A 23,630-nucleotide genomic window follows, 5' to 3' on the forward strand; every position below is an offset into this window, starting at 1 on the left:
GGCATTTGGGTCTTCTAACTAAAATGGGAAAATAGGAACATAAATAGTGCCATCATTGCCAGACCTGGCCCACATCTGGTTGACATACACCCTACCATGACATCAGTCAGTCAGAAGTGGCAGTGTGACGCCAGATCTGGGCCAGACCTGTTTTCTATAAGCCTTGGCCACATAAACCAAACCACAATCAAGCCAGATGTGGCAAGCCATCACATAGACAGTGGCATCATTGCCAGGCCTGGCTCATATCTGGATGACATATGTCTTTACATGCCAGAAGTCAGCCAGCAGTGCCGACTTGACACCAGATCCGGGCCAGACCTGCTTTCTGTGTGGGTTTTTGTAAATACCATCAGTATTTTTATTTTTATTTTTTATGCCAAAACCCAGTTTGCTCTTGTGCGATACGTTGGTAGCTCAAAGTCTGAAGATTTTCTAAACTGTTTATATCATCTATGATATCAAGTAACTGAGGTTTGTATTTTGTTGCAAGGTCTGTCAGGGCTGTTTGACTCCCGTCTCCATCATGCCAGCCCCTCAGGTCCCGACCCCTCTGTCATGAATCTGATTTCAGTTCTGGATTCACGGCCTCCACAGCCCTCACCCTCTGCTTCCTCCCTTCTCTCTCAGTTCCACACATCCTCTTGGCAGACTGGTGAGTGTCAGCCTGTTGTAGGAACAACATTTAAAAAAAAATAAAAACAAACTATTGTCAGTCCTAGTTCTTAAACTTAAAATAAAACGAAGTCAAATTTCAATCCTAAAAGTATTTTCACTGATTCTATAAGCAAAAAGTAAAATTTCTGTAGTCTCAAAATAAAAGTAAAACAAATGACAATTTTTCAAAAATGAACTTTTGAAAGAAGTTCATTTTTTCAATGACTTAGACTGACCAACACTTTCTATGTAATATTGTGTCCTGTAGCCATGCATACACCGGCCCCAACGGACCTCTTTATTTCAGGGGCACTTCCAGGTTCAAGCTCCTTTCCCTCCTCCTCAGCCCTTTCTGCATACCAGAATCCTAGCATTTTTTCTGGACGATCATTCACGCCCTCATTATCCCTGCAGGATACAACTACATTTAGCCGAACTTCTAATGGCTTGATATCCCCACATGATCCCTTGGTACATATCAAAAGATCCTCTCAGTCCAGCTTGGGCTTTGATCACTTGCTGTCTTCCCAGAGCACTGCCTTCCGGGGCTCCCAGGAATCTGCAACTCCCCAGACCCAAGACCCTTCCACTTCCTCCAATTGCCACCTGTCCCCTCCCCACTTTAATCTGTTGCCCTCTCAGCTTCATAACTCATCCTCTCAACTATATAATGCCTCGATGTCCTCATCGATGGCAGCCCTGCCACCTGCAGTTCTTCCTGAGCCTCAGCCACTTCCACAGACAGCAATTTCCCGCCATGATAGTGTGATCAAGCATTACCCTTGCTCATCTTCAGCCCACACCACAACCCTACAATCACAATCCTATGCCAGCTCTGGTGGTTCATCTGGCTACCACCAGCTAGTCAGCCATTATCAGCATTCTGGTGTGTCCTGCAGTCCACTGGGGAAACTGAGCGTATCCTCTGACCCCAAGACCTCACCACAGATGGAATCCCAGATATATCAACCTGTCATCCAAACAGCCTATACCTCATCATTATCCAGCTCCTCAACTCCCTCCTCCTCTTCAGCTACTACTAAAGGTGCCAAAAGTTCCTGCTCCACAAGTAACTATTCGTCTTCTTCCTATACCCCACAAACTCCACCACCAACCTCCTCCACCACCTCCTTATCCTCTTCTAGCTCAAAGACCAGAACTATTTCTCTGTCTGCTCCCTCTCTTCAGCAACCCACACCTCAGTCAGCACTAGTACCACCTCTTCTCCCAGTGGTGTCATCATCCCTTGTACAACAAGCAGCAGCCAGTCAATGTCTGTCCACCTATGGCTCTCAATCTGTGACCAAACCTAGCACGAGCTTGCCAAACCAGACCCCTCCCCAGAAACACATTCAGTCGTATTCCCCCAACCTGCCACCATCTACACACATGAATGTGCATTATGATGGCTTCAACTCACCCCATGTCCGGGATTTGAGCACTGGAGCAAGGAGCAGTGGGGGGAAAGACATCATGGGTGTAGGCTCTGGTGAACGCTCCTTCTCTGCAGAGATAATTGCTCAAGACTCAAGTTTTGTCTCAACATCTCTCAGAAAACCACACACTCCATCCACTGAATATGGGAGTGGATCAGCTGGGAGTGGACCTGGTATTCACAGTGTAGTAGGCTCTGTGGTAACTGGGAACGGGGCTGCTGGTAATGAAGGCAGTAGCGCCTATCACCTGACTGAGTCTAGTACATCACCTTCAACCAATTCTACTATCAGTTATTCAGGATTGCACTCTCCTGTAGCTGCTCGACCTGTACAGTCCCCTGGAGGCTCAGGGGCAAATAAATACTTTTCTTCGATCCCAGCTCCTACTTTTATGTCCTCACCACAAGGTTTCCCTGATAACCGACAAGCTCGGAATCAGTTGTACCAGTCAACACCCCCGAACACCAAAACAGAGGCCACAAACATGCTGGGAGCTGAGGAATCCCAAGACGAAGGAAACAGTGAAGATTTCCTTATCCACCACTTACTACGTCCACAAAGCTCAAATTCCCATTCTTCCCAACATCACCCACATTCTGAGCAACTGTCTCAACCAATCCTTCATGGGGAGAGCAAGGGAATGACACACGATCTTAACAAGACATCAGAAGAGCTCTACCAGTTTCAGAGTGTCATTCGTACCAATAACATTACCAGCAATTCTGGTCTTGGAATGGCAATTAATGATACAGTGAGCTTAGACAGACCATTAGGAATATCACAGAAGAAACAGCAGGCCAGGTCAGACTCGATCATGTCAAAGTCAAATACTTCAGGGGTGCGAAGAATATCTGATTCTCATTCTCATGCCATCCACTCGCATCATCAGCAAAATGAGTTAATGGGTTCTGCGGTCCATTATGGAAGAGGTGATCCCTACATACAGCACCCAAACTCCCAGCATCCTCATAGCACTTCACATGTGTCCACACACTCTCAGCACTACACTCAGCACTCTCAAATCTCCCAGCACTCTCTGCACACTCAGTATAGTCATCGTAATTCCCTCCCACAAAGTCATTCTCATATAGAGATTAAGAAGCCTTCAGATGCAAATGACAATGCCTACTATGCACCAGATGTACAGCAAACTCGACAAAGCCATGTCTCTGTCACTCTGATGAATATGTCACCAGACCATCCCAAGCAAACTCACATGTTACAGTCTGTCCCTTCTCACACTATTCAAAACAAGCTGGATTCCCAACAAGCCCCACAGCAGCAACAGAAGCACCACCACCAACAGCAGCAATATCAGCAAGCTATGATGGGTTCAGTTAGAAGAGCAGGGTCTGCTGGGTTGGAATCCCATGTACAGAACCAGTCCTCACAGAGTCTAGATACCCACTACAGTGGAACCCATCCAACGTATCAAACACGAGCCAGTCAGAGTTCAGTATCTCCACTACAGATGCTAGATCAATCACTTTCTCAGGCCAATGGTACAGACAGTGGAAAATCTCTGGACAGAAGTGGAGCTGATATGACTGTGACAGGACAGGAAAGAGATAGAGGAGACAGACATACACAACAGCACAGACTTAACACCCACCAGCATCCTCAACAAACAAAATCGGATCTTCATGACTTCCTTTCTGAACAAGATTTGGACTTATACACCCCTTCACACTTGAGCCATCTCAACCAACCTCAGACCCACCCCCACACCCATGCTCTGCAACACACTCAGCACACTCATCATCAACTGTCTGTTACCACTCAGAAAACTCATTCACACTTGCAACAGATGACAATACATTTAGCAACACCCCAACAACAGCAACCCCAGGTCACAGATCCTGAAACACAACTCTCACACTCACAGTTAGAGCAGCTCAAACAGCATCAATTTGAGACAGTAAGCCAGACAGATAAAGTAGGACAGACTCAAGCTCAACTGCAGCAATGTGCACCTTTGACCTCAATCTGCTTTCCAGACTGTGTTTTTCCTGAGATGGAGGATCTGTTTTGTTCATCTGAATACAAATCAAGCTGTGCAGGGGCAGGACACAGTGCTCAAGAAAACCTCAGCCAGGGTCACAGACCGACACAAGAGGATATGGAGGCTTTAAAATCAGGAGATGCTGCAGAGGGCTATAATATGGTTGGTCATCAAAGCAATCAAGGATTTGGACAGTACTGCCAAAGACTTTCAAGAACAGGAAATGGTGATCTGCACTTAGTCCATGACTGTCTGAAGACTCATGAGCTTCCTTCCACTGTGAATACTGACCAGCTTGGCCTCATCCAATCCCAAACTCCCATTATGGGATTGAATTCAGCAGTTCAAGAGGATAGCTTAGTCAACAAGATGATAGCAACTGTGGGAGCGGATGAAAAATCCAACAGCACTGGTGTAACCTCTCCTATCTTCTGTTCCTCTCGACCCAAAAAACTGCTGAGGACCAGCTCATTTCACTTGCTTAAACAGCGACGTGAGCCACAACCTCAAACAAAGAAAAACTATGCGCAGGAGTATGAATTTTGGGATGACGAAGATAAAGCTGATGTTCCAGCAGATATTCGCCTTAACAATCGCCGGCTTCCTGACTTGCTGCCTGACTTGGTGTCCAGTTGTAGAAAACCTGGTGGGGTTTCTGGAATAAGTGGACTAAGCCCACAAATAGGTGACATGGCCTTTTGCCACCCCTCCAGCTACTCTTCTCTTGGACACCCTTCGCAACCCCCCCCTCACGATGGTCCTAAGAAAAGGGGCAGGAAACCAACTAAACCAAAACGTGAAGGACCTCCTCGGCCACGAGGTCGCCCACGTATACGTCCTCTTCCAGAACCTCCTTACTGTAGGTGCCTGTTGGGCTCTGCGGCTGGAGAAAATAGGAGGGGGCGTAGCCGAGGTCGAGGGCGAGGCAGACGGGAAGAAGGAAAAGTGCAAATGCATCGGGATATGAACAAAACACAAACCCTTTCATATAATCACCAGCAACAGTATCAACAGCAACAGTGCAGCCAACAACAGCACCTCCAACATCATCAACAGCAACATCACAGGCAGCAGGCGGATCTCCATCAGCAGCTCCAACAACATCACCACCATCACCAGCAAGAACATGTTTCCTGTCCCCACCCTCAACTGCATCATCATCAACAACAGCATACATCTCACCAGCCACAGCAAGATCCAGTCAGAACTTTTAAGGTAATGCAGAAAATCTGGTATGTAAATCTGGAATCATGATCCTAAGCAGGGTAAAACCTGTCTTAGCTTGGATTCTTCTTAATAACCTATCTTTTTCTCAGATCAAACTGCCCCTTGCCACTATGTCTCCACCAGAGTCCTTGTTGAGGACAGACTCGCTATCCAGCAGTGAGCCTGTTCTCTCTGAGGGATCGGTGGGGTCGGCACCATCTCTGGGCTTGAGTCCTGGTCCCACTACCACTGTTGACTACAACAGAAATGAGGGGAATCAGACAAAAGACGAGATGATGATACATCAGCAGAGAGCGAAGGAGGTAAAGAAAACTAAGAAGAAAAGAGGCTTCTCATAAAAGCTGCAATAGAAATGTCTGATAAAAGTGTATTTTATCTGCTGCACTATAACATTTTGGAAACAGATGTCTAAAGGTGTCATTCTGCAAATTTGAATGGAAGTTCGCAGTGCGAGGCAGGCCGAAGGTGAAAGTTTTCTCCCCTGAGTCAGATTATATTTTAAGAACGGGGGGACTTTTTTTATGGGAAAGCCAGATGACTAATTCTGTAAACAAAAGAAATTACTGTTTAAGCGAAAACATAATTATCTGAAGAGTGGATTTTGTTTTAGTGAACAAGAAAATAGTTTTAAAAAAAAGAGCTCAGAGACATAGGGAGAATAAAATCTGCCATCCTCTGCTTTAAAAAAATAATCACATAACCAGTATGAACCTTTTGTGATTTTTTTGTAGTTTAATTGGTCCATAAATACTTACCGATAGGTTTAGTAGAATAAGCGGGTAACAATATTTTTAAAGAAATGAAGTAGTGGGTAACTTTGAGGTGTTTTACAGAAATGAGACATTCATAACACTGTAAGTAATTTTAATTAGTGTCTAACTTTCTCCATCTTACGTAAATATGCTGTAGTTTTAGATACAAACGACCTTATGTGTGTACATTTTTATATATCAATTTGTTATTGAGTCATTTAATGTTTTCACAGCTTTATTTAATATTCATTTTCTTTGTGTGCTGACGGCTGTTTGACTATTCCACTATCCTTTTATAATACAACATATATGTTTTATATATAAAAATATGATGAAGGCCTTTGCCTGTCTAATGAGAGACAGAGAGAGAACAATAGAGCAAAATAAATTTTTTTAAATAAATATTGTTCAACTTCAACTTTCAAAAGCACCATAAGAAAACTACAAAAACCAAACATTTGTGAATGAAGAAAGACTTCAATAGAAGAATTTTTTTATTTAAATAAAAAAACAAAACTGATTAACATAATAATAAACAGTACTTTTATTTATATTTCTCTTTATTTGTACATTTATGTTATTGTCTGCTTCTTTGCTTTTCTTTTTTATAGCCATTCTTTTCTTCTTTGTTTCTTTTTGTCATGAAAATGAATCTGTGGGAGAAAATTCTCTGGCTCTTCTCAACAATGTTGCTCATTATTCTGCTAAAATGCATGGAAATCAAACACTACTTATAATTACTGACAGTATAATTTCTTTCTTCATTCATATAAAAACTGGAATTGTAACTCTTTATTCTAGTATGCCCATTAGTAAGTCTTTGCAGGTAAATTAAATGGCCTACATTAAAAATGTTTTTTTTAAAAACACATTAAAAACTACTTTAAGATGGGGGAATGAGACCTTCAGTTATGAGCCATGTTATAAAGTGAAGTTCAGAATAAACAATGAGCAGAAACAGATTTATCCTTGTAGTCGTGTAATATCATTTGTGCTGAGGTCTTGCATCTCAGTGTTGTCTGTGAATGTGTGGGAGAAACAACTGTCACCATGAGTGGAACCTGACTGCTTTTACATGGCAGTTTCAACTTTGAGTTTCATGCTAGAGTGAAACGAAAGCTAGTTGCCATGGCAACGGGAAGATGCTCTGTATGTGCAATCAATATTCTCAGTATAAGGGACGCCTGAAATCTCCCTCAAAATGAAAGTCGGTAATTGCACATTTAAGCAAAAGTCTTATTATTTAGTAAATGTTGTTAGCACTGCAAGTAAAAAACAGACTAAGTGTTAAAGTGCCGACTTGGCGTCTGTAGGACTCCACCTTCAAAATGGGTGAAAGACAATGACGTTGCAGGACAGTACAGCAAAAACATTGCTGTTTTTCTCGTGTTTAATTTCCTGAGACAATAAGTATTGGTTCAATAACAATACTCATTGTAGCTAAACTGGGTATCAAGTTTAACCTTTCTCTGTAATGGTTTGACCTATCCTTTGTTATATATTTATTTACCCTTGTCATTACGGTTTTAACTGTAAAACAGCTGGAGGTGGATGGTTGGAAGAAAGAAACTGACAATTCACTGAATCCTGAAGCCTGGACTGCTATGCAGAAACTCTCAAATTCAGTAAGTTCCTTTACTCCATTGCATAAATGAGGAAAGCCAGGAGCTTCATATATAATTCATATGTCATCTATTCAAATTCAAGCCTCTGGAAGAAGCATTTCTTCATAAATCAGGTAGTTATAGGCATTTAGACAATACCTGTGAAATAATGTGGCACTGATCCCTGGTAGAGTCTGCAGTGGAACAAAAGAACAACAGCATCAACACTATTTTAATTTGTATAATTTGGAAAGAAAGTGGATGAGGCTGATTGACAGCCAGCTTTTTCTGGCTTACAAAACGAAGAGGAGAGCGATGCCTGCCACCAAGGCAGCTGTTGCCACAGTTACTGCATTTTTCAGCACAAGACCTTAGTGCCATCTGCTGGCTGTTAAGCTGTACTACCAAGATCTGTATTTACTGCTAAAGTGGAAAACTCCTTCACAGCTCTTACAAACTTTATTATAATGGAAAAGTTAGATTGTTGTTTAGTCCACATGTAAAACATTCAGCACAAAGGGTGTCTCTTTATTTGCTATGAGCTATATACGCAATACATGGGCAAACGTATCGGGTCAATACAATGATTTGAATTCAGCTGTTGTCAGTTACCTGGCCAGTTTGTTTCAGTTGTGAAAGAATGAATTGTTCGAAAGAGTGCAGTGTGCTACAGTAATGGGATGCCACACCTGCAACAGCTTAGCTTGTAAAATGTATTTCTTCTAGATATTTGATAAGCATGTGAAGTTGCAGAGTGGGTTCACTGTTTGCTGAAGGGCATATTGTGTAAAAGTCACTCACTGAGGCCTACGCAGCTCTGCCCATGAAAGTAAACTTTGACACAAAATACTCTGTTTTATGACATCATAGCAAACTTGGAGGGTTTGGACTTTATGGATCAAATTACAAATCTGTCATTTACCTTAAAATAAGATAAGATAACTTTTATTAGTCCCACACGTGGGAAATCTGTTGTGTGACAGCAGAAAGTGGACAGTGCAAAGTTACAGTAGCAAAAATTAAGAAAAATAATGGAATTGGATAAGATAATAAGAATAGGATACTATATACAACTGCATTAAACACTTTAAACAACTGCATTAAACACTATATACAACTGAATTAAATAGTACGTTGTCAGAAAAAAGTAAAATTGCACTGTATTTCACATGTGTGGATGTGTGTGTTTGGTCATCTGCAAAGTCTTTGTTCTGGAGTCTGACAGCAGTGGGGAGCAAAGATCTGCAGAATCAGATCTGCAGAATCTCTCAAGTTGAAAATGCAGCCACTTAGGTGAACAACTGATGTGTATGGAGGGACACATCAGTGTCCAAAGTAGTGGTTTATGTGCAAGTATACCATCCACACTGACACAAATACAAGAAAACAGCCTTTGAATAGATGTCCACTGTAGTCTTTCTAAGTGAATGCTGGCAATTATTATGTCATAACACCATCAGTTATTAGCGTCTGCTTTTTTACAGATTGACGAGAAGGTCTTTGACTTCAAACCAAGCTTCATGGCCTCTTTTTTGGATTTTCTGAAGACAGGTAAAGTACAGCCAGCCCTTGAACCAAGACATGATGGAGGCAACCAAGAAACCTGTTCCTCTATGAGGGGAGGAATTAAATGCTTATCCTCACCATCTCCTCCCCTACCACCAACTTCTCCCCAGCAGCCTCCAGGACAGTTCAGCGATGGCAGCCCGGGTGAAGGGCCAGACCTAACCCTCAGTAGCTGCCAAAGTCCCTGCAAACCTCTGGATGATGAACTGAAAAGAAACCTGGAGACTCTCCCCTCTTTCTCCTCTGATGAGGAGGATTCAGTAAATAAGAACCAGGACTTGCAGAAGAGCATCTCATCTGCAATCTCTGCCCTCTATGACACTCCTCACTCACTGGCTGCTGCAGTGGCTTCTGCAGTAGTCAAAGCACAACCCATGCTTTCTCCACCCACGCCACAGGAGCCGTCGCTCAGCCCGCCTCTCAAGACCAATTCTCCCCTCATTCCTAGTATGGAGAGCATAAAAGATGGGGCACTTGCACACACTCAGCATAACACACAAAGTAAACAAAACACACGTGAGGAACAAAAAATGATCTCCACACTGTCAGACATGGAGGGGGTAGGATCTCAGCATGAAAGAGAAGAAGAAAACAGCAAGAAGGAGGAAGGCGAGGAGATGGCAAGCAAAGAAGAAAACATGAGGCATTCACACAATATGTTGCAGGGACCAGCGGAAAAGCAGGAGAGGGAGGATACAGCATCTGACACGCAGATTATGGAGGGCCATGATGGTATTTATATTTGTCCTCTTATTTCCTCTTTAACAGCTTCAGTTTGTAGTTACGTTCTGTGGTGCTCATCTGTGAGATGGCCTCCATTTAACACATGTGTAACTTCAGCTTGGTTGTACACTCAACAAAAATATAAACGCAACACCTTTGTTACTGCTCCCATTCCCCATGGGATGGACGTAGAGACCTAAAATTCATTCCAGATACACAATATAACCATCCCTCCCAAACAGTGGTCACAAATCAGTCCAAATGTGTGGTAGTGGGCACATCTGCTATATTGAGATAATCCATCCCACCTCACAGGTGTGCCACATCAGGATGCTGATCTGACATCATGAGTAGTGCACAGGTGTACCTCAGACTGCCCACAACAAAAGGCCACCCTGGAATGTGCAGTTTTTGGCTATTGGGCTGGGACTCCAGAACCGGTCAGTATGTGTGCCACATTTGTCATCAGTGCAACAATGCATGGAGTTGTCAGATTGTCAATTGTGGCCTGTGGAATGTTGGTCCACTCCACTTCAATGGCTGTGCGAGGTTGTTGGATATTCGTGGGAACTGGTACACGCTGTCGTATACGCCGGTCAAGCACATCCCGAACATGCTCAATGGGTGACATGTCCGGTGAGTATGCTGGCCATGCAAGAACTGGGACATTCTCAGCTGCCATCTGCCCTGAACAATGTGAACCATGATTCATCCGTGAAGCGCACACCTCTCCAACGTGCCAGACGCCATCGAATGTGAGCATTTGCCCACACAAGTCTGTTACGGCGACGAGCTGGAGTCAGGTCAAGACCCCGATGAGGACGACGGGCATGCAGTTGAGCGTCCCTGAGACGGTTTCTGACAGTTTGTGCAGAAATTGTTTGGTTGTGCAAACCAATTGTTCCAGCAGCTGTCTGGGTGGCTGGTCTCAGACGATCTTGGAGGTGAACCTGCTGGATGTGGAGGTCCTGGGCTGGTGTGGTTACACGAGGTCTGCGGTTGTGAGGCCGGTTGGATGTGCTGCCATATTCTCTGAAACGCCTGTGGAGACGGCTTATGGTTGAGAAATGAACATTCAATGCACGGGCGACAGATCTGGTTGACATTCCTGCTGTCAGCATGCCAATTGCAGCTCCCTCATTGCTTGTGGCATCTGTGGCATTTTGCTGTGAGACAAAACTGCACATTCCAGGGTGGCCTTTTGTTGTGGGCAGTCTGAGGTACACCTGTGCACTACTCATGATGTCAGATCAGCATCCTGATGTGGCACACCTGTGAGGTGGGATGGATTATCTCAATATAGCAGATGTGCCCACTACCACACATTTGGACTGATTTGTGACCACTGTTTGGGAGGGATGGTTATATTGTGTATCTGGAATGAATTTTAGGTCTCTACGTCCATCCCATGGGGAATGGGAGCAGTAACAAAGGTGTTGCGTTTATATTTTTGTTGAGTGTAGATGTTAGTGTCTCGCTGTTAAAACATTGTCTCCACTGTCAAATTTCTAAAAATGTGTCGTGTCCAAATTCATGGGCTGCATCCTCCTGAGGCCGCATTTGTAGACCGATTATGTCACAAGGCCGTCCAAATTCATAGACTCTTCCAAATACAGCCGACTAATGTGTCCTCCTTTTCCCCGAATTTGAAGGATGGGTCGGGTGTGTCCTTCGTGGCCCACCATATCCCAGAATTCATAGCACTGCTCAGCCAATTCCAGTTTTCAACAATGGTGGCCGCTACTAAGTTTTAATATTACTCTTATTATTCTTTCTGGGTCACAAAATAAACTTTAAAGATATTTTCAGGCGAGCATGTAGCGGTGTAAACTCCAAATATCTGCTCGGTTTATCAAGACATCACATATTTGCAAAAGTGCTCCGACGTTTTCGGAGACGTCTGCTACCCACCAGCTCGATAGCTGACCAGGAGGTCGAGGGTCACTACAGCTGCTGAGAATGGCAAACTCCCGGCACATCATTTTCAGATCACCGCGGTCTTTTGCTACTGAGGTTAAACGTAAGTCACTTATATAACCTAAAATGTTATTTTTTGGCTTTTTCGTGTTTTATTTGTTCCTGAGTAAATCGGTTTGGCTGAGACTAAAGTTATAGTTTTCACACAGCTGAATAAACGTCACACAGAAAACTGAAACAGAAGTGTGAGATGGTCGATAGTTTACTCCAGTGTCCTGTTATATTTTAGATAGCAAGGAGCAGACGGCTGAGCTTATTAAAGTCCACCGAGACAGCGGTGACGCTAATCTGAAGGCTTCCGGTCTACCCGACCTTCTGAGGACCCGGCCCACATAGACCGCGAAGGCCGGGTCCTCAGGAGGATGCAACCCATGAATTTGGACACGACAAAATTCTCTAGATCAGGGGTCGGCAATCTTTCTGATGATGAGTGCCATTTAAACTTTCCTCAGAAGTCAGTGTGCCATATGATTGCATTAGCAATAAATTTAATAACGCTCTATATGAACAGTTACACACTATATAGAACAACTTTATGGAATTATATTTGTTGACAGATGTTGGCAGCTGTCAGCGAATAGTTATCAGCTATTTTGAAACAAAGAAAAAAAGACTTTTTATCCATAACAACAAATGAACTGTACAACAGAAAATGCAAATGCTATTTATGGTCTCCTCACAACAATGATAAGAAAAATAAACTGGGCCAATATGGCATGTTTGTTAATACAGAGACACACATGTTAATGTGATCTGTGGTCTCCCACTCAGAGACACAGGTCTCCCAGTGTCCAGCATTCAGAGGCTACCTGAGGACTCATGTGAGAGAAAATCTGCTCACACAGACATGTAGAGACAAACACTGTCAATAAGGCCTCTGCAATGTTCTGAAGACAGTTAAACTTGTCAGGTAGTGATGTCCAGCAGGTGAAAATGCAGCTCCATGAACACGCACAGCTGTGGATTCCAGCTGCTTCGATGTTATATGTATGATTTCTATACATTTTACATCAGATAAAAACTTTGGTTGTAAGCTTCAGATAATTATTTAATAACAGCTAGACATTTTAAATGAGAATAAGAAAGTATTTCTTTGTGCCCCCCTTTCCCTGTTAATGCCCTACCTGGCCCCCTGGCAACACTTTGCTAGACCCGCCCCTGCACAGTTACCAGCTGTCAGCTACTATAGAAAAGGATCCTGGTGTTATTTGTCTCTCAGAAACAGTTCATAACTTCAACTCATTCATGTCACCTAAAAGGTAAACCTGTTTCTCCATCACAGCTCTGATGATTCAGTAAGGACATCTCCTGGTTTCATCTTCATGTTTCCCTCTCACCAATATCCAAACCGACATCATGACCAGCAGCTTTACAGCTGTGGCTCCAGCAAACATCAGCTGATACTAGAAATTAATATTAAATAAATTCTAACAACAGCTGATCAAGCTTAAACGTGCTGCTGTTGTTTAGCGCGACATCCGCTGGTTTCCTCTTTCTGGCGCAAAGTGGGCGATAAACAAACAAGAGAGAAAAGCCGATCAGCTGATCATTGATCAGTTTCATGATTGAAGTAGAAACAGGAGAGGGAGGGGAGAGGATGAGAGAAGAAGAGGCAGCTGTGCAGCAAAGACACAGAATAACTCCAGCTTTGTGTCTTTTCATTGTAGCTGAAGTCCGGGACAAACTGTTCCTTTTCACCTCAACACGAAACGCCTAATATTTTCTCTGAATACCAGACGATTCCGTCTTTTTACAGGACGGTTGGAAACTCTACTAACTAACCTTATGAATAAAATAAAGTTCACTATCAGTAACATCATAGCACCACCCAGCTGTATAGAAACTCCGTCATGCTAGCTAGACGCAGTACGAGTTATTGTAACTGACTGTAAAAAGTCAGCACAACGAAAATAAACTCCACCTAAACTTGGTTTATATCTGACCCAGATAGACTGCAGGTCATAACTTCTTACCTGAAGTTCAGTTCACCTGACACTTGGCCACCTCGGGTCTCTCCTCCTGCCTCCCCTTTCTCTCATCCACCTGCTGGCCTCCACCACTTGCTAATGTTACTGAATCTGAGGAAGTGAATCTGATATGGCAGCCTCGCTTCTGTCACTCTGCCCCAGGGCAGCTGTGGCTACAACTGTAGCTGCTTCTACCAGTGTGTGAATGTGAGAGTGAATGAATAGTGGAATTGTACAGTGCTTTGAGGGCCCCGAAAAGTGCTATATAAATGCAATCCATCATCATTATTATTATTATTGAGTAACGCCATAGCCACCACCAAACAACTGAGTTATTTTTACACACCGACCAGCATCTGGCCAATCCACCACCTTTCATTGTTTATGCCGTTACAAAGAAAAAAAAAAGTCACCGGGCCACCGAGCAAATGCCCGGTATGCCCGAAGTCTTTTCAAGTAATATTATAAACTCACCCTGTGCCTTTTCTTTCAGATTCACCATCAGGACGCGTGCCTGCTCCTGCACCTCCATCACCATTCATCTCCTCCTCACCGCTCACATACTCATCATCATCGCCTCTCCCTCCCCCGTCAATCTCTGTACCTTCTCCACCACCAGTCCAACAGAATGAGGAAGAAGTCAGTCTAAATGATCTTTCTTCTGATCAGCATATGCAGCAATCCTCCTACCAGCAGGCTTCAACTGCAGCCACCTCCCCACCCCCCTCCACCTCGCCACCAGTCATCACATCGTCACCGCTGTTCAACCTTCCCTTCGGCCAATCGACCCCGCCCCCATCCACCACATCTCCCCCATCATCCTCTGATCAGGATCAGGAACCTGAAGCTGGGTTGCCTTACTTTTCCACTTTATCCTCCTCACCCTCTTCATTGTCCTCTCACCCACCATCACCTCCAACGCCAGAGGAGGCCCCACAATCCCAGCGTCTTACCTCCCTTCACCTGGCAAAGAAGCAGGCTGATGCTGCCATCGCTGGGGAGAGTGAAGAAGAAGACAGTGAGAGTGGAGGTGAGGGAATCTTCCGTGAGCGGGATGAGTTTGTGGTGCGAACTGAGGACATTGGTACTCTTAAGGTGAGTCATGCCACAGGCCTCAGGAAGTATGTGTTCTGAATAGATAACTTATAATATACGCTGACTATCTGTGTCACTAGATGGCCTTGCAGACAGGCCGAGAGCCTCCACCTATCTGGAGGGTGCAAAAAGCTTTGCTCCAGAAATTCAGCCCAGAGATCAAAGATGGTCAAAGGCAGTTCTGTGCAACAAGTAATGTGAGTTTTTCAAAAAGACGTAATTTATGTTTAAGGACATAAACTGTTGGTGGACAGCTCTGGGTTCAAAACAGTTCAACACAGACCTGGTATTGTTCCCAGAGCCAGTCTCTTTGATGCTTGACGTTTTTCTCTTCTCAGCCTATTAAAACATAGCATTAAAGCAGTTTTCTGTAGAATGGATCATTATATTCTTTGCAACATTAGAATTTTTACAAATATATCTCTTTATGACATATTAATTGTTGTCTGTTCTCTCAGTATTTGGGTTACTTTGGTGATGCCAAAGTGCACTACCAGCGTTTATATGTGAAGTTCTTGGAGAATGTCAACAAAAAAGATTACGTCAGAGTGTGTTCACGAAAGCCATGGCACAGAGCTGGCCTGACTCTGAGGTAAGGCGAGAGAAAGACACTGAGTGGAAAGTGTAACCAGAACTGGCCTGCATCAAGGTTACCCTGGATTACCAGGCCCAGACTCCCCCCTCCCATAAAACTTGTTGATGAACTCTCAACACACATAGACTGTACCACACAAAAACAATTCAGTGACTAATTTCAACATTTTAATTAATCTATGTTTCATGTGCCTGTGCTTAAGACAAACACCAATTAAGTTAGTGTCTCTCCTCATGTCTACTGACTGACAGACGCCAGCCTCTACCTAAACAGCTGCTGACCATTCACAATCAGAGCCAACCTCGAATAGATAGTCGACACAAGGAGAGACGGAATGAAAGAGAGCTAATGGAGCAGAGAGAAAGAGAAAAAAGAGAGAGAGAAACAAGGAAAAAAGTAGAAACGGAACATAAGGAAAGAGAAAGGAAGGAGGAGAGAGATCGCAAAGAACAAGAAGAAGAGAGGCACAAGAAAGAAAAAGATGGTGGAGAACAAAATGAGAGGGGCCACAGAGATGTGAAAATGGAAAGTGAGAGTGAAAGAAGGGAGAAGGAGAAAAAAGAAAGGGAACTTAAAGAGAGGCAGCAAAGGAAAAAGGAAAAACAGGATAGGGAGCAGAGGGAAAGGATGAACCAAGAGAGAGGATGGAAAGAAAAGGAAAGATCACTGAGAGAACAAAAAGAGAGGGAGAGGATAGAAAAGGAGAAACAGGAGAGAGAGAGAGAACAAAAACTTAGGGAGAGGGACATGGAGACAGATGGTGAGCCGAAAGAAAAGGAGAAAGCTCAGGAAAAAGAAAAAAAGGAGAACATGGAGCAAGTCAACAGAGATTATACAATGGCATTAAAAGAAGAGAAGAACCGAGGAGACATAAAGATGGCATTTCAGGGAAGAGCCAAGACTTCAAAGGACAAGGCTGAGCCTCCACCCAAGAAAAGGAAGAAATGGTTGAAGGCGGTGCTGTCCTCTTCATCTGAGTCCGACTACTCCTTACTCAGTGATGATGAAGGTCAGCTGTTCTTTGAGTGCATATGATGCACACATTTATTTTTAACCCATTGCCTTCAACCAACGATTACTGTGTCCAGGCCTCTGTGCAGCTGGTTTTGTGTTTTAGGGCCTGCGCGGGGTGGAGTGAACAGTCGAGCCATGAGGGACATGTTCAGGAGCTATGTGGAGATGTTGGTCAGCACAGCACTTGACCCTGATATGATTCAAGCCCTAGAGGACACAGATGGTGAGCACTCAGTTCAAACAACACTGTAGTCTTAAGTCAGAGAAAAGCATTCTCCAAGAAAATGGAGAATGCATGCATGTCTGTCTGTATGATTCCAAGAATTTTTGTAATATGCAAAGAAAAACAGAATGCAGTATTTGGAAATTTCACATTTTTATTCAGCATTTCAACACAAATCAAATGTTTAAACTGAGCCATTTTAGTATTTGGTGAAATATATTAGCTCATTTTGCATTTGATGGCAAAAACAGTCGTTGAACTAAGTAGATGGAGTTGCTATATTATTGACAGAAGAACGTTGACCCATTCTCTTCGGTGTTGTCCACCCATCCATCCATCCATTCTCTTCCACTTATCCTTGTCAGGGTCGCGGGGGTGGGGTTGGAGCCTATCCCAGCTGTCTTAGGGCAAGAGGTGGGGTACACCTTGGACAGGTTGCCAGTCTGTTGCAGCGCTAACACATAGAGACAGACAACCATTCACACTCACATTTGCACCTATGGGCAATTTAGAGTTACCAATTAACCAATCCCCAATCAAATTTATTCAAATAAATCTTAAAGAGTACCTATAACTTGTATGTGCAGAACAGTCCAAGGAAAACAATTAAAAGGGCAACTAAATCCAAGAGCCTGGAGAAACTACAGAAGGTGGAAAAAAAGCATGAAACACAGGGAGGGATGACAATATGTGACAAAGACTAAGAGAAAGACAGCAACTATAAATATACAGAAGGGTGACTGGAGCAGAGATGAATCACCTGGGGAGCAGAGCTGCAACAAGACAGTGCACTCAAGACTAACTGATAAAACAGGAAGTAAGAAAGAACGGATATACTAACATGTGAAAACTTAACAAGGCATGAGGAACACAGGGCAGCATCACACTGTAAAATCGAATTAATTCCCAGAAATCAAAAAAACTATGCAAACTCGTTGCCTTAAAAACACTAAGTAAAGCTTACTTATGACTGTTAGGACAACTCATTCATTGCAAGTATGCAGTACTAAGAATAACTTGATGTTTCTGACTGTGCAGTACTAATTGTTTACCCACTGACAAACATTTCAAGTTCAACTAAATTAAATAACAATTTGTGGTAACTTACTTAAAAAAAAATCACATTACAGGGCTCTAGACTAACTTTTTGCCACAGTTGCACTGGTGTGCCTAACTTTTTTTCTCAGGTGCACCAGCACAAAAGTTAGGCGCACCCAAATGTTTCAACAGCATCGCTTAAAACCACAGTTTCACATGTGCACTTTTAAGGGGGCAAAATTGCTGTCCATACAGACAATATTCATTTGTAAATGATTAACTAACAATCTAACAAGACTAGAAAGGAGAAACTCAATGCATCATGGGAATCCCCGGCAGCCTACGTCTATCGCAGCATAACTAAGGGAGGATTCAGGGTCACCTGGTCCAGCCCTAACTATATGCTTTAGCAAAAAGGAAAGTTTGAAGCCTAATCTTGAAAGTAGAGATAGTGTCTGTCTCCTGAATCCAAACTGGAAGCTGGTTCCACAGAAGAGGGGCCTGAAAACTGAAGGCTCTGCCTCCCATTCTACTTTTAAATACTCTAGGAACAACAAGTAGGCCTGCAGAGTGAGAGCAAAGTGCTCTAATAGGGTGATGTGGTACTACAAGGTCATTGAGATAAGATGGGGCCTGATTATTTAAGACCTTGTATGTGAGGAGCAGGATTTTGAATTCTGGATTTAACAGGAAGCCAAAACAGGAGAAATCTGCTCTCTCTTTCTAGTCCCTGTCAGGACTCTTGCTGCAGCATTTTGGATTAGCTGAAGGCTTTTCAGCGAGTTTTTAGGACTTCCTGATAATAATGAATTACAGTCGTCCAGCCTGGAAGTAATAAATGCATGAACTAGTTTTTCAGCGTCACTCTGAGACAGGATATTTCTAACTTTAGAGATGTTGCACAGATGGAAGAAAGCAGTCTTACATATTTGTTTAATATGTGCATTGAAGGACATGTCCTGGTCAAAAATGACTCCAAGGTTCCTCACAGTGTTACTGGAGGCCAAGGTAATGCCATCCAGAGTAAGAATCTGGTTAGATACCATCAGGGGCGGATCTAGAGAAATTTTCTTAGGGTGGCAAAGAAATCAAATGGGGTGGCAAAATCGAAGCCTTGTTTTTTTTCAAACACATATGCAGGTGGTTACATGTGGTTAAAATGATTCAAATGCAGTAAGTATACACGTTTTTCATATAAATATAGTCTAGAACTTAATTATTGTCTGTAGCCCACATAATTACACACTTTAGTTACATAAAACATGTGAGTTTTGATGCTATGTACTGTATAGCCTGTATAATAAATAAATATTTAGCACAACAATTATAAAATCCAGAAAGCTACACAACATGGGGCGGTTCATTTACAAACACAAGTCTAACTTATGTTTCACACTGTTAGAAAACTGTCACATTGTTACAGTTTAAATTACACAAAATGTCAGAAATCTGCACCGTCATGAACAAAAATTTAAACCTAATTTTTCATGATTTGTTGGATTAACCCTCTGAGGTCTGAAATACAACCGGCCACTTTTGACTCCTTTTGAGTATACGTTTATATTTCACCCTCAGATTGTTTCATTTTATTTTTTCCCGTTGCCTTGTTTGGTGTCTTTTCAGCTCAACTGAATTTAGTTGTTTTTCACTGACATACTGCATCAGTGTTACTGATCTGAAATCACACAAAGAACTTAAAATCCTAGTAGTATTTTTTACTGTAAAAAAAAAACAAAACAGTAAATTTTTATAACTTGAAATGCAAATATAAATTGTACATTTTGTAAACATAAACAACTATTTATCTAAAAATGCAGCCAATACACCTGCCGTCTTTTTTTTTCTTCATTTTCCACAACCATTTAAAAATATTACTAAAACTAAAATGAGAGAACAATCAGGTGTCGCAATAAGATGCCCCACAAATGATGTGTGTCAGTAAAAAAAAAGTTTGTCCACCAAAAGACAGAACAGCACAGGGACAAACCTGCAGGTCTGACAACAGCAGCTGTATCACTCCGCTGGTTTTCTACTTAGTGACAGTGCTTACAAATGTGCCTCTGTGACAGTCATTAGTGCCCTCACTGACACACAAAACAAAACGACTACACAACAGAACAACTACACAACACACTAAGTATACACTCCACACTAAACGTCACAAATCTCCCACATCTAAACTCTCTCTCTCTCACTCGCTCTCTCTCTCTCACTGCCATTACCGTCCTTTTCCCTCTTCCTAAACAACCAAATCCTACGTGTTGACTGTTTTTTTTAATTGGTTGACATGGTGCATTTTTCCACCAATAAGAAAGAAGTGGCTTTTTTCCTTTCTTTACTGTTTTCGCGCTGTCCTTACAAAATGCTTAAAACACACCCACACAAAAACGTGACGACAGTATTTAGAAAAAAGCATGGCTGATATATATGATCATAACTCTGGATTTACTGGCCTGTAATTAAAATTTAAAAACTTTGAAGTCTGAATTTTCAATGTGGCTGAAACAGAGACTCAGCGTGGCTGCAGCTTGTTGCTCTATCAGCTTACATCAGTCATGTGATTTGGAGGTGCAGCGTGTCCGTGGACCACAGAGGGTTAATAACACTCACCTTCTTTCCATTTCCAGAGTGTAACATCCAACCACCTGTGTAAAAAGCGAAATTCCCATGGTGTTGTTCAGAATGTGCTCTGGCACAATCATAAGCATCGCTTGCTACTGAAAATAAGAAAAAAGCCGGTCCTGCTATGGGCTGAACAATTTCTTAATGGTGGAGGGGGAGACACTATCCAATATATTCAGTTTTAGTATTTATATTCACTGTTGACAGTAACTGCGCTCAAAATGTTAATGCTATCTTATTTTAATAAACAACACTGTCATATGCAAAACTGGGGTGGCACTTGGGGTGGCAAGAGATCATTTTAGGGTGGCACTTGCTACCCCATGCCACCCTTCTAGATCCGCCCCTGGATACCATATTTCTAAGCTTTTCAGGGCCGAGTACAATAACCTCAGTTTGATCTGAATTAAGAAGCAGAAAGTTAGCGGCCATCCAGGTCTTTATGTCTTTAAGACATTCCTGCAGTTTAACTCATTGGTGTGTGTTATCTGGCTTCATGGACAGATAGAGCTGGGTGTCATCTGCATAGCAGTGAAAATGTATGCTATGTCTTCTAATGATGCTGCCTAGGGGAAGCATGTATAATGTAAACAGAATTGGTCCTAGCACTGAACCCTGTGGAACTCCATAATTAACCTCAGTGTGTGAAGAGGACTCTCCATTTACATGCACAAATTGGAGTCTATTAGATAGATATGATACAAACCACTGCAGTCAGTACCTGTAATACCTACAGCATGTTCTAATCGCTCTAATAGGATATTATGGTCAACAGTATCGAACTGCTGCACTGAGGTCTAGCAGGACAAGCACAGAGATGAGTCCACTGTCAGAGGCCATAAGAAGATCATTTGTAACCTTCACTAAAGCTGTTTCTGTGCTGTGATGAGCTCTGAAACCTGACTGAAACTCTTCAAATAAACCTTCCTCGCAGATGATCTGTTAGCTGTTTGACAACTACTCTTTCAAGGATGTTTGATATGAAAGGAAGGTTGGAGATTGGCCTATAATTAGCTAAGACTGCTGGGTCTAGAGATGCTTTTTGAGTAAAGGTTTAACTACAGCCAGCTTGAAGGCCTGTGGTACATAGCTGATTATTAGAGATAGGTTGATCATATTTAAGATTGAAGAATTAATTAATGGCAGGACTTCTTTGAGCAGTTTTGTAGGAATGGGGTCTAAAAGACACGTTGATGGTTTGGAGGAAGTAATTATTGAAGTTAACTCAGAAAGATCAATTGGAGAAAAAGAGTCTAACTTAACATCAATGGTACTAAGAGTAGCTGTAGATAATATTACATCTGTGGGATGATTATTGGTAATTTTTTCTCTAATGATAAAATTTTATTTGTGAAGAAGTTCATGAAGTCATTACTAGTTAACGTTAAAGGGATGGTTGGCTCAAAGAGCTCTGACTTTTGTCAGCCTGGCTACAGAGCTGAAGAGAAACCTGGGGTTGTTCTTATTTTCTTCAATCAGTGATGAATAGTAAGATGTTCTGGCTTTGCGGAGGGCTTTCTTATAAAGCAGCAAACTATTTCTCCAGGCTAAATGATGATCCTCTAGATTACAGTCTCTTGCTTTTCACAGGAGCTCAGTGTCCAGAGTCGTACGTAGTGAAGGTGAAATTTATTAACCTCATTCACTGCCAGCCATTTTCAAATCAGGTAACTCCCCACTGCCAGGGTTTTTGAGCATTTTTACTCATTTTTGAAGAGCCACAGAAAACTGTGTGTTATGATCATATAAACGCTGAACCTACCAAAATGAAGAACAGACTCTCTTCTTTCATCCAAAAAAAAAGCTTGTTTCTACCATTTTCCATTCTTTAGTAATCAGCTGTAGAAGAGAGGTGGGTTCCACCAAAAATGCCTGTTTTGACCAAAAAAAGGGAGAAAACGAGCTTTTTGTGAAAAATACATTTCAAGCAGAAAAGTGCCTTTGACACTAATATTTCTTGCTTTGTGACACCTCTAACATATAAAATAGTTTTTCACTTCTATAAAACAGAAATAACACTGAGAAAGGTTATGTTTTATCAAAACAATTTATTTACAAATATATGAAAAAATAAAATGTACATAGTGAAACATTTATTCACAATGAATAATTCACTTTTGTGTGGTAATCATTATAACACTTTCCGGGATGGAAAGTGTTATAACACTACCTAAATCGCACTACTGCCACTTGCAGGTCGATTTTGTCATTACATACCATGAATGCAAGTCTGATATTCACTGACAAGCTGCCCGAGGTTGTATTCTAGCCCCTCCCATTGACGTTTTCACAGGAGCTACAGTATCCAGAGTCGTACGTAGTGAGGAGGTGAAATTATTAACAAGATAATCGACCTCTGTTGGGGTAGCGTTCAGATAGCTGCTCTGCTCTGTGTTGGTACAGGGCATTGGAGATGATAACAGTGGGTGGATTATATTCTTAAACTTAGTTACAGCACTTTCAGAAAGACATCTACTTTGATAAAGTCTACTCTTCACCGCTGTGTAATCAATTATTGTAAAAGTAAATGTTATCAGGAAATGATCAGACAGGAGAGGGTTTTCAGGAAACACTGTTAAATGTTCAGTTTCTATGCCATATGTTAAAACAAGATCTAGAGTGTGATTAAAGTGGTGGGTGGGTTCTTTTACATTTTGAGAGAAGCCAATTGAGTCTAATAACAGATTAAATGCCATGTTGAGGCTGTCATTTTTAGCATCTACATGGATGTTAAAATCACCCACAATAATTATTTTATCTGAGCTCAGAACTAAATTAGATATAAAGTCTGAGAAATCAGACAGAAACTCTGTGTAAGGCCCAGGTGGACGATAGATGATAACAAGTAAGACTGGTTTCTGAGTTTCACAGCTGGGGTGGACGAGGCTAAGCATCAGGCTTTCAAATGAATTAAAAGTCTGTCTTGGTCTTTCATTAATTAATAGGCTGGTGTGAAAATTGCTGCCACACCGCCCCCTCGGCCTGTGCTTCGAGATTTCTGGTAGTTAGAATGACTCGGGGGTGTTGATTCATTTAAACTAACATAATCATCCTGCTGCAACCAGGTTTCTGTAAGGCAGAGTAAATCAATTTGTTGATCAATTATTAAGTCATGTTGTGGAGGTAAGCATA

General features: G+C 42.2%; 1 protein-coding gene across 4 annotated transcripts in view; it reads left to right on the forward strand.

Moving 5' to 3' along the window:
* LOC102299476 (proline-rich protein 12) overlaps nucleotides 1-23,630 on the forward strand; it is a 54,477-nt gene that overhangs the window by 21,514 nt on the left and 9,333 nt on the right. For 2 of the 4 annotated variants that reach the window (XM_014330029.2, XM_042215057.1), the window contains exons 3-12: nucleotides 494-655; nucleotides 926-5,310; nucleotides 5,412-5,624; nucleotides 7,616-7,699; nucleotides 9,163-9,976; nucleotides 14,405-15,006; nucleotides 15,087-15,203; nucleotides 15,465-15,598; nucleotides 15,853-16,610; nucleotides 16,719-16,838. In XM_014330029.2, the coding sequence (XP_014185515.1) occupies nucleotides 494-655; nucleotides 926-5,310; nucleotides 5,412-5,624; nucleotides 7,616-7,699; nucleotides 9,163-9,976; nucleotides 14,405-15,006; nucleotides 15,087-15,203; nucleotides 15,465-15,598; nucleotides 15,853-16,610; nucleotides 16,719-16,838 (7,389 nt within the window). Of the gene's footprint in view, nucleotides 1-493; nucleotides 656-925; nucleotides 5,311-5,411; nucleotides 5,625-7,615; nucleotides 7,700-9,162; nucleotides 9,977-14,404; nucleotides 15,007-15,086; nucleotides 15,204-15,464; nucleotides 15,599-15,852; nucleotides 16,611-16,689; nucleotides 16,839-23,630 lie in introns of all 4 variants that reach the window. The other 2 variants (XR_006053153.1, XM_042215058.1) reach the window with 2 other exon arrangements.

The sequence above is a fragment of the Haplochromis burtoni genome, unplaced genomic scaffold, assembly GCF_018398535.1.
Source record: "Haplochromis burtoni strain Fernald_Lab_line unplaced genomic scaffold, NCSU_Asbu1 Contig_651, whole genome shotgun sequence".
Taxonomy (NCBI): domain Eukaryota; kingdom Metazoa; phylum Chordata; class Actinopteri; order Cichliformes; family Cichlidae; genus Haplochromis; species Haplochromis burtoni.